The sequence below is a fragment of the Pyrus communis genome, chromosome 8, assembly GCF_041283825.1.
Source record: "Pyrus communis isolate YQ-2024b chromosome 8, ASM4128382v1, whole genome shotgun sequence".
Taxonomy (NCBI): Eukaryota; Viridiplantae; Streptophyta; class Magnoliopsida; order Rosales; family Rosaceae; genus Pyrus; species Pyrus communis.
In genome coordinates this window covers 6,734,665-6,745,969 of record NC_142572.1, presented here as the reverse complement: position 1 = coordinate 6,745,969, position 11,305 = coordinate 6,734,665, and the positions used below count along the sequence as shown (strand labels likewise).

General features: G+C 37.0%; 1 protein-coding gene across 5 annotated transcripts; it reads right to left on the bottom strand.

The window, feature by feature from the left end:
- Window positions 1-576: 576 nt before the first annotated feature.
- LOC137717382 (beta-1,3-galactosyltransferase 7) lies at window positions 577-4,893 on the bottom strand. Of its 5 annotated transcripts, none has more exons than XM_068456744.2 (11): window positions 4,344-4,893; window positions 4,117-4,213; window positions 3,969-4,027; window positions 3,593-3,804; window positions 3,437-3,500; window positions 2,608-2,680; window positions 2,395-2,515; window positions 2,212-2,299; window positions 1,979-2,104; window positions 1,414-1,523; window positions 577-1,177 (listed from the first exon to the last, which is right to left on the bottom strand). In XM_068456744.2, exons 1-11 carry the CDS (start codon window positions 4,433-4,435, stop codon window positions 1,029-1,031), a joined length of 1,191 nt encoding a protein of 396 aa, XP_068312845.1. In that variant the 5' UTR covers window positions 4,436-4,893; the 3' UTR covers window positions 577-1,028. The 5 variants fall into 5 exon arrangements, with proteins under 5 accessions (XP_068312845.1, XP_068312842.1, XP_068312843.1 ...); XM_068456741.2 differs by having other exon boundaries at window positions 3,593-3,813; window positions 4,117-4,216; window positions 4,344-4,739; XM_068456742.2 differs by having other exon boundaries at window positions 3,593-3,813; window positions 4,344-4,739.
- Window positions 4,894-11,305: the final 6,412 nt, after the last annotated feature.

The following is an 11,305-nucleotide window of genomic DNA, read 5'->3' as shown; positions in this document are numbered from 1 at the left end:
ACTCATCAAAACGTGAAGTTATGGTCCTTTATGTCAACTCCGTTAGAACTTCAGTTAAAATGAGTTGCGTGCCATGCACGTGAAGCTAAATCAAGGGGCAAATATAAAAAACCAAATGAAAAAAATTGTAGCAATGAACCTTAAACTTTAACCCAATTGAAGAAATAGTACCTCAATTTTAACCCAATTGAAGTAATAGTCCCTAACTTTAACCCAATTGTAGCAATTGTCTTTTCAATATGACTCATTTTGACGGAATTCTAACGAACCATGGCTACATATTTTAATGAGTTAAATGACCGGCGATCATGGATTTTTAGTCAATGAACCATTGCTCTAATTGAGTTAAATTTTTCCACTTCCATTGTTTTCCTAAAACTTAAAAGCTCTTTTAAGTTGGTGACAACAACGAAAACAACAGGATGAGATCATACAAAATCGTTTTAGTTTGGTGAGAAAAATAAAGAACACATCAGACTTGCAAGGTGCTTGATTTAGTTTTCTTTTCCGGTAAGTATAGTTGAAAAAGAGAAGAATTCTTACTGCGGTCTCGTCGCATAACACGAAACCTTTGGCTAAAGCAATGGATTTTCTGTTTTGCATTACATAAGTGGAAGGATACAATACAACATCGATTCCAAACGTTACTCCTGCTATTGGGACTACAACTGACTCCCACATCAGAAAACATTTCGGTCCTACGTAAAACTACATCACAAGAGCTGTCAATTTGTATAGATACTATATTGTACCCTCCCACGCGCAGTGACAATTGGAAGTATTTTCAGATTCACGTCGACGAAATCGCCAAACACTTGGACTGAACAGCTTTCACATAACTTAAGCACCAACCTCATTAGCTCTCAGGTTTTCAAAAAGTTGAAGAAATCAGTGCCTTGGACATCATGTGTATCAGATCCATGTGCAATGCTATCTCCTATACTCTCTAGAAGACTGTCAGCTGAAGTTGATGTGAATCACAATTTGAAAAAATTTTACACAAGAAAGACCTTACAACGTGAACTGGTTCAGAATAGCGAACTCCAAACAGCTGCATCCCCTTCACCACACTTTTCATGAACAGATTTAATCCTTTCCACCGACTTGCAGATACCGCTGCAGCTCCAATCAAATGATGCAATACACACATTACCTGCCTGTGCCTTCCACTCACAATCTGCAGACGATTCATATAAATTACAAATACCCCAGCAACGGACAAGGTTATCAAATTTACACGTTGTAAACAGACTGATAAATCTGTTGTGTGGGAAAGACTGACTTAAGTCGTCTATTGGGTAGTGCAACATGCACCGATGCCATTACCAATATCACACTACATTTCTTTGCCTTTTCTCTTTAGATTTGGATGCAAGACATTCACCAATCACATAATTTTTCAAAAAACAGTACCTGGTGGAGTCCCACAGCACATATTGCGTTCATCAATGTGTTCGACTTCAAGACCAATAAACCACGAACCAAGTGACACATCTTCATTGGCATACTTATGCAATATGGGCCTGCAATAAATGACAGGATGTCACAGAACTCTATCATGTCTTGCAGAAAGTAATACACGAAAATTTTCAAACCATGTTTACCACTTCAAACACCTTGCAGACTTTATTAAGTATGAACCCTTGAATTAATCTCGTTGAGAACACCACTGCTTTCAGGCCATTACTTTGATTTAGATCCATATCAGAGGTATTATTTTCTCATATTTTTTGCAAATTTCATATAATGGACAACACAACATTTTGAAAGGTCAAAGAAAAACCCAGACTTCTTTTTTATTTCTTTCATATTACCAAAGCTAGGATCAAAGATGTTTGCAATGTCTTTGACCATTCAATGCATTTCTAATATCCAACACAAATATGTCAAGTTTCAACATCTAGTACAAGATTTTCAATGCAGTACTGCAGTTACTTCTATTTGGAGAAATAGAAAAGATGATCTTATATATTCTTACTGGTTAATGGAGACGTATGTAGCAAGATCCCTTGAAATTGCATAAATCTGTCCAGTTGCATGCCGGAAGTACTTGTTTCCCTCCTCTCCAAACTTCCAATACTCTGGTTCATGGTACTTCACATTCCTAGACAGTAAAGAAATATAACAAGATCAATCTCTCCTCCTTGAAAGCACACGCAAATTGAAGAGTAACATTATCTCTCATTGTCATAAATGCATCAGGACAATTACTTTTGGGCAAGAACAGGTCCAGATTTCATACACCCAATGTAGACTCTTGGTTTTGAACGGTGACGGGCAAGAGTAGTACCTAGCATACCTATGCAAGTAAGACTGGTAAGAAACTCATCCTTGGTAATAATATTTATACAGTTATTCTAGTTGAAGATAAAGCGATGATGCAGCAGTGCATACCTAAATTGACATGTACATCATCATCCACCTTGACATAAAAATCAGCATCCCATTGTGCAACTGCAGTATTGAAGAAAATTTTTGTTTTGGCAGACAATTCATGATAGCCTTCAACGTGTTCCTACAGTGAAATACAAGAATGATACCGAATTCCTAGCAGAATTGTCTTAATAGTAGTTCCACATAAACAAAGCTTTATGTCTACTCTCTTACCAGCCTGAGGAAATCATTATGTTGAGCATCTTCTGAATCAATGGCTCGATCCAAAATGCTGTTGGATGTTGCACTGTACAAATGAGGCAGATAACACTCAGGGCAGGTTTGGATAGAAAAAAAAAAACCATTTCAATAACCTATCCACTATCTTTGTGTACCATGCATTAGAAGGAAAAACAAAAAACAGGTTATGGCCTCTATTCATATGTATAATGTATACCGTATACCTTCCTATCCTCCATATTATTCTTTTCGCTCAGAAAAAAAAATGGCATGTCATAGTTACAACATAATGGTCAGACATTTTATGACTTCCAACACTACCACTAGCTCACACAGCAAGAACAGCAAGTAGTAAAGGTAACATTAGCAAAAGAAAAGGAAAAACTAAGTTGCAAGTCTCAATATCTAAAATGCTGAAAAAAAAACTAAAGAGGAGCAGGTGATGCAGAAAAAACCCATAAATGAGCTATTGGGAGATCATAATGCACGTGGTATGTGTTTTTAGGTTAGCAAAAGAAAAAGGTGTGAACTAAGCTGCAAGTCTCAATCTTTAATTTTTGACTTAAAACTAAAGTAAGGGTGGCAAGTGATGCAGAACTTGTTACTGCTAAATGATTAGTTTACTGTTATCTGGACATTTTACCACACCACAAAACGACTGTATGAATGAATTTACTTAATTACTTAGCCATTTAGAGCACTGCCTTCTCCAAGTAGAAGTATCAAATTTCGTGGGAATGAGCACATGCATATGTCAAAATTGCCTCATCAAATTTCACTGCATAGGCTGCAATTCTATGATCTAAATGTAACTTTTCCATACCTGTGGCCAATCATAAATCGGATAACTATCCCTTTCTCGCGCTCCAACTGCAGTAGCTTTTCCCCTGCCGAACAATTCAGACACTTTCAGCAAGCAGGGCCATAAAAGCATGGATCTTGTTTACACTAATACAGAAGAATTACAAGCTTGCAGTACCTTGAGGCATCCAAGTCTCTCTAACTGAATCTCGCCTCCTCCTACTACTAAAAGCAGTGTTAATTCCAATAACAATAAATGCTTTCTTTCTAGTTGAATTGGCCTTAGACAATTGCGAGTTGGCAGTGGAGCCACCGGAGTTCCCCATCTCCTGCGAACTCCGAGCTGCCGCCAATTCCATCTGAATCGACGCCATCTGCTTGTCTAGAGATCTGGCATGCCTCCGCGAAATTCACAATAAAATAGCCAAATTTTCAGTACCCAGTACAAATTCATACAATTCCAACAAAAACAAAACATCCCAAATCCAAAAAAAAATAAAAATAAAAAAATAAAATAAAAAAATCAGAACAAGAGCTCAAGTGCCTGAACTCACTGAATTGATTCATGAGTTCTGTGGATTTCGTCCATCACATTCTTATCTTGTCCATGCTTCTATAAATAGCAACAAATTTCTTCTCAAAGAATACTCAAATTTAACCAAAAGGGTATGTAATTATAGAGAAATTAATTAAAATTAACACCTTCTTAGTTGCGCAATCTTCCGAGACGATTTGAAGCTCTTGCTCTTGGCGTCGAGTCGAAATTAGCTGACCGTTGGTTTCAGGTGCTGCCCACATTCTGCTACCATAAAAAATTCAAAACCCATAATTTGTTTCAGCACTAAAACCTAGAGAGAGAAAGTTAGAGAGAGAGAGAGAGAGAATTCCAATTGAACAAAACCAAAATTTGGGTAAGCTGGAAACGTTACCTGCCGGTGATGAGCATGCCGAGAAGGAAAGCGGGGATGCAGAAAATGGGAATCCATGTGGCGGAGATCTTCTTGGAGCTTCGGCTCTTCATTTCTTCTCTCTGAATGTAGAGAGAGAAAGAAAGTAGAGAGAGAGAGAAGAAGAAGTTGTGACGAAGCTGATTGCGAGATGAGAGAGACGGTGAGAATTTGTAGGTGGGATTTAGAAAGAGAAAGAGGTTTGAATTTTCTTACGAATTTTAGGCCTGTTGGGGTCCATTTGTACCCTTAAATCTCTGGACCGCCAAAAAAAAAATTTGTTTGGCATGGACTTTTTGCGAATTTATGCGAATTTGTGTCTCCGTGTTTGGCCATGGCGTTCGTCTCAAGTCGCCGTCTCTCCGCGCCAGTTACGCCACTGGTCAAGAATCAATGACCCGTTTTTTAACTCGGATGCGTTACTTCCCATCCAGTTTGGAAACCCGACCCGTTGTTTGGCTTCTTTGGAAAATACAGGCGTGAGAATTTTGAAGTGGATGCATCAAAGATCCACAGTGGCCTGCAACATTATTAAACTGATTTGGATTTGAGGAGAAATTTTTTAGTGTGCCGCGAACACAATTTGATATACTTATAAAATAAATGGTCGCAAATACAGTCCGGTATACTCGTAAAACAAGTGGCTGGAAAAAAAAAAATTCAAGTACCCAACCACTTTTATTATGGAATAGGATCCTATCCAGATCCTCTTTGTAAAGATTCTAGGAATTAGTTCATATATCATTTCATCAATCATCATGAGACCAAAAATCATTTTGAATTTTTTATTTAAAATTGAATACAAACAGAATTTAATGAAAACTATCAGCGCGATGTACGATGATGGCTAATATAAATTACAAGGATCCGAATATGACCCCCATTCTTATGTTATGACAGTCAATGTACCGAATTGTGATCCTAACACACTGAAAAATATCTTTTTAATAAGATAAATAAGTAAATACATAAGAGGATATGGTTCCTTCATTTAAACCTAGGAAAAATTTTATCCGGAATTTCAACTCTTTTTTTAAAGTAATTCGGAATTTCAACTTGAACGGAAAAAAAATAGTAGCCGACGCTAATATTACAAGTATTTTTACCCTCTCTGAAAATAGGTCCAAAATCAAAGGCGTAGGGGTATACTTTATAGGTAACTAACTATTAAAAACGTGCAAGTAATTTGGATTTGGAGATTTAACGTTCTAAGGATGTGTTTTAGATTTGAAAATTAAGGTGTGGGTCCAACAGTCAGTGTTCGGGGTTATGATTCATGGTACGGGGTTTGAGGTGCCAGTATTTCATTTTTTTTATTAAATAATATTATCTACACTAAGAAATTAGAGAAGTAAACTAAATCTCATAATGAGTTAGTAATAATGTAGTTCAAATTCTTCTTTAACCAGAATCAAACTTAAGATTTCTCACTTACAAGTGAAAATAAATACTATTAAACCGTAGTACTAAATGGTTCAAAACTTTCTATTTTTAACCCTATTATTTTACCGCAAATCAAACACGTGTACGATACGAAATGCGAGTAAAGTATAATCATGTCCAATTTAAATCATTTCACTATTGAGCATGAGTTTAATTCTTTATTGCCCATGAATCTAGTCTTTATATATCGACAAAAGCTAAGGTACAATTTTGTATTTTACATAGTACAAAATATTGAATATTTTTTATGTTACAATTTTATTATCTATATTTGTTGTAGACATAATTTACTGAACTATTTTAAGGAAATGATCAGAGGGAGGCCAGCAGAAATAAGGGAGAGAAGAGATATATTTAATTGTGAGGTGTGTGTTATATCACTCCATTGTACCTTTATTTATAGTAGTATGATAGGTTAAATCCTTACCCTAATAGGATTACAACTCTAATAGGATAATATCTAACTTAGGGAATATTCCAAGATATCCCTATATACACTAAGATTTATACAATCACTTTCTTAATCTAAATATGATTGCAACAATCCCCCCTTGAGTGTGTAAAATACTTAAACAAAACATCACTTCAGATCTTCAGCAGTAGAACAGTTAATGAAGTTGTTGGCACAACGGGCAAATGCGAGTTTCAAATTGATGAAAGTATGCATTGGTAGTAAAACTCCCAAAACTTCGCTATGGTAAAACCTAAGGTAGGTAAAAACCAATAAAATAAGGTGAAAAGTGAGAAGTATGTATAATGTCTAAAACAAACGTCATATAGGACGAAAGTAATGAACTCAGCGGAGTATGATCATCCCAGGATAGGTGCTTCATCAAAACCTTGTTAGGTAGCAAAAACTCAATGGGAAAAATGCTCATAATCGTATGAAAAAGAGTACATTAAAATCAAGTGCGTATGCTTCAAGATACTCCCCCTGAGTTAGACATAACTTCCAAATAAGAGAACTACAAACAATTCAACTCATACAACTCATATTATTTAGGCATACCGATTCCTTGGACGAGCTTCTCAAAAGTAGACTTGGGCAATGACTTGGTAAAGAGATAAACTTGGTTGTCCTGGGAATGGATTTGCTTGACTTTAATGTTCTGATGATGTTGTTGCTAGTGAGAATAAAAGAACTTCAGCGTTATATGCTTGGTGTTGTCTCCCTTGATGTATTCCTTCTTTAACTACTCGATATATGTTGCGTTGTCTTCAAAGATCGTTGTAGGAAGGTCAATGATGATAGTAAGACCACTAGTGCTTCAAATATGTTTCATGACTGCTCTCAACCAAAAGCACTAACACAATGCTTCATGCAAGGTGAGAATCTCAGCATGGTTCGGCGAAGTTGAAACTAGTGTTTACTTGGTAGACCTCCAAGATATTGCAATGTCTCCAACGGTAAAGACATAGCATGCTTGAGAACGTGCCCTATAAGGGTCAGACAGATAGCCAGCATCTGCGTAATCAACGAAGCGGGAATCAAACCGAGGACCAAGGGGTTGGCAACTCCACTCAAGGATTCATGGGTGTATCTGTTGTAACCTTGAGGTAGCGAAAAATCTTTAACATCATTCCAATGTCTGCATGTAACGCATTGATAGGAGCATATTTATGTTACTTTGTTAGCTTGTTGCTTTGCATTTAGTAAGTTAGTTTCTATTTATTATAGTGATTTAAGCTATTTTCGTGTGTTTGTAGGTTTAAATGATAAAGTTGGCAAGAAAGTGCAATTTGGAGCTATTTGGAGCAGTTTTGGACTTGGAATGAATTGCATATGCATGGAGCAAGGTGGATGGACGAAATTGAAGATCAAAAGAGGCTAGGAATGTGCTTAACATTTGGAAGAATTAAATCAAAGACTTGGAGGATAAGGAATCAGCCATGAAGAAGGAAACATTATCCAAACCTTATCCAACCTTATCTTATCTTATCCTAACCTAATCTTATTCCACCTTAATTCCAGCTACAAAGAGGACTCCTTTTGACATTAAATCACATAAATATCAGGTTCTAGAAGCCCTATTTTCGTGCCCTAAGTTTGTGCCACATATTTCATCCCTTTCCTTCTTGAAATCTGCCACAATACCCTTTCTAGAAGGCCTATTCCTTGCTGCAGGTTTTGAATCCCTTTCCCCTTTGGTCTCTGCCTTGTAACCCTAGTCATTTTCCCTTAGGATTGTGCAATCATTTTCCCTTCAAAAATTTTGTGAACCCTAGCCTATAAATACTTCATTATGCCGTACAAATCAGATCACCACCCTTTACCATTAGATCACCACCCTCTACCATTAGATCACCACACCATCCACCACACCTCAAGAGCCTAAATTCAGAAAATCCCCATTGTACCGCAGTAAGGAAGGAATGAGGAGCCACCTGGAGCCGTGCTTGCCATTCAAGACGTTGGATTGTTGGAGCATTTCTAGGTGTATTCTATTCTTTGTTTTCAATGTTTAAATTTAATTATCTTTGTTTTGTGAACATGAGGAACTAAATTCGTTTTAGTTAGAGGAGACTTTGAAATCATGATTATATTTGCAATATGAATTGATTACTTCCATTTGTGATTTCATAAATTGTGAATGCAATTTACTTAACTGCTTGATTGATAACTTATTCTTGTATGTTGATTAAGAATGCATACTTAGTTTGCATGAATGAATTTGATGCTAGAATATAAGGGAGTTTCACCTAATCGTTATGAACTTATATTCATAAGTAGTGGAGGTTGCTAGTCACAGTCGTGCTAAGTAAATTCCTGGCAAGAATATCATGTTGTTCATAGTTACGAATGTCTTGTCAATGCTTATGATTTTCACAAAGCTTAATGATCTTTGATTGTATCTTTATTATGATGTTCAAGTAGGGAACTATTAAAGAATAATTTGGTTGCCGATGCATATTCCATCCAATTCAATGACTTAAGGAAAATTTGAGGATTAATTAGTGCTATTCACGGTTAATCTGGGGTGTTGAGGTTCATGGTTTATTGGAAAAGCAACTGGCAATCAATTTGTATGCAAGTGTGTCATGTGTGGAGAAGGACCCTCTAGCTAGCTTATCACCCATCCATTCACCCCAATTTCGTGCAACTTTGTTTAAGTCTTTAAATTTGTTTGTTTTTACCTTAATTTCGTCCGAAATCTAATCCCCCTTTACTTGGTTGTGTCTTTTAGTTAGAATTTGTCCAAACTTGTGTTTTTAAGTGTTTTGAGTCAAAGTTAAGTTAGAATTCGTCCAAATCACCCTTTAGAGTCTAGTTTGAGTCTATTTGATTGTTTTGTGCTATTTTGAGTCTTTTTAGTTTGTTTTGAGTCATATAGGTCCAGTTAAGTGTTTTTAAGTTTAGTTTTGTGTTTTTAAGTCAATTTAGAGTAGATTAGCAATCGCTTCTAATCCCCGGCCTAAAACGATTCCATTTTCATATACTACAATCATAGAGTTTTAATTTGTGTGCTATTATATATCACATCACGCATTGCTGTATCTAGCGAAAAGATTAACATCAAATGAGATGTCGGATCTAATGCATTAAGCCAAATATAATAAAGCATCAATTACACTATATCGAATGAGATGTCGGAACTATTTGAACCAGTCAATGAAAGTCCTTCTGGAACTTTCATGTAGATTTCCGTATCTATATCCCCATAAAGATAGGCAGTTACCACGTCCATAAGCTGTATATTCAGTTTTTCGAAAAACTACCAAACTGATAAGGTAGCAAAACGTTATGACGTCTATTACGAGGGAATACATCTCCTCATAATCAATCCCAGGGATTTGAGAAAACCCTTTCGCTATAAGGCATGTTTTGTATTGCACTATTTCATTCTTCTCATTACGTTTCCTTACTAAAATCCCACTTGTAGCCCACAGGCTTCACATGTGTTGGAGTAAGAGTTACGAGCCCAAACACCTTATGTTTCGGAAATGAATCGAGTTTGACCTGGATTACTTGTTTCCAATATTACCAATATGTTCTACGTCGACATTCATCAACGGAACGTGGTTCAATGTCATCATTAAGCATAGTGTCAATAGCTACTGTGTACATAAATGCATCATCGACAATCATCTCATTCTGATTCCAAACCTCATCCAATACTGCATAATGGACCGAAATCTCACAATTCTTTAGACGCTAATTTGTCTCGTCTAAGACATCACCGTAATCTAGAATAACCTCATGCACTAGAATAGATGAGCAAGCAATGGTCAGATTCAAATTAGGGTCACTAGTTTGTGTCGTTTTCCTCTTTTGGGGTTGTGAATCTTTTAAACCAAAGGGTCTACCACGCTTCAAGGTAGAAGCAGATGATTAGCTAGCCACCAATGTACTGGACCGCATGAAAAGTGCGAATGCCCTACCCTTGGGGACAGTCTTGCCTTCTAAGGCGGTATTACAACATACTCTTGGTACGTCGATCATTGCAGGTGCGTTTGCAATATGTGATCTCGTCACCTTTGCTAGATTAGTAAAAGCACCGGACATGCTTTGAGCAATGCTCTGAAGATTTAGCATACAACGCATTTCAGTTTCAAACTGAGCAATGCGAAGATCTAAATGAGACATAATGGGAGCATACCACAAAAATTCGTGGCGTTCTATAGGAACATTAGCATTCTTAGCTCACCCTAACGACGGGAAGACTGTTTCATCAAAGTGACAATCCGCAAAATGTGCAATAAAGAGATCTCATGTCAAGGGCTCTAAGTAGCGAATAATTGATGGCGAATCATAACCGACATAGATTCTCATTCTTCTATGATGACCCATTTTAATATGTAGTGGTGGTGTAGTTGGCATATAGACTGCACACCTAAACATACATAAATGCGAGACGTCAGGCTCGTATCCAGTAACCAACTATAACAGTGAATGAAGTTGGGTAGCAGTGGGCCTCAGGCAGACTAACATAGTTGTGTGCAATATTGCATAGCCCATGCAATTTGGTTTGCATGACCAAAGTCCGAGCTATCAATTGATAGCGCTTTATGAAAGCTTCTACCAGGCCGTTTTGGGTGCGAACATGGGTTATAGGATGTTCAACTTCAATCCCAACAGACATGCAATAATCTTCAAAAGTCTGTGACGTAAACTCTCCAGCATTATCCAATCAAATTGACATGATCGAATAATCAGGGTGGTGAGCCCTAAGCTTAATAATGTGTGCTAAGAGTTTCGAAAATGTAGCATTGCGTGTGGACAATAAGTCGACATGTGACCAACACGTTAATGCATCAACCAACACCATAAAGTATCTAAATGGTTTGCATATTGGTTGGATAGGTCCATAAATATCCCCTTGAATCCTCTGAAGAAACTTAGGAGGATTGTAAATAATCTTTGTAATTGAGGGTTGAGTATTCAACTTCCCCAAAGACCAAGCTTTGCATGGCAAAAATCCAACGTATGGAGGTACATGGTGCCCATATGATGATTTGAGGATACGGTGCATCATTTCACATCTGGGATGTCCCATACGGTC

Bases quoted from the DNA above. Each gene is read 5' to 3' on its own strand.
- LOC137717382 (XM_088698713.1), bottom strand. From the start codon at position 4,435: ATGAAGAGCCGAAGCTCCAAGAAGATCTCCGCCACATGGATTCCCATT. The intron at 3,501-3,592 runs GTACTGCAAGCT...ATTGTTCGGCAG, and splicing joins AGAGACTTGGATGCCTCAAG to GGGAAAAGCTACTGCAGTTG. The intron at 1,524-1,978 runs GTAAGAATATAT...CATTTATTGCAG, and splicing joins ACATACGTCTCCATTAACCA to GCCCATATTGCATAAGTATG.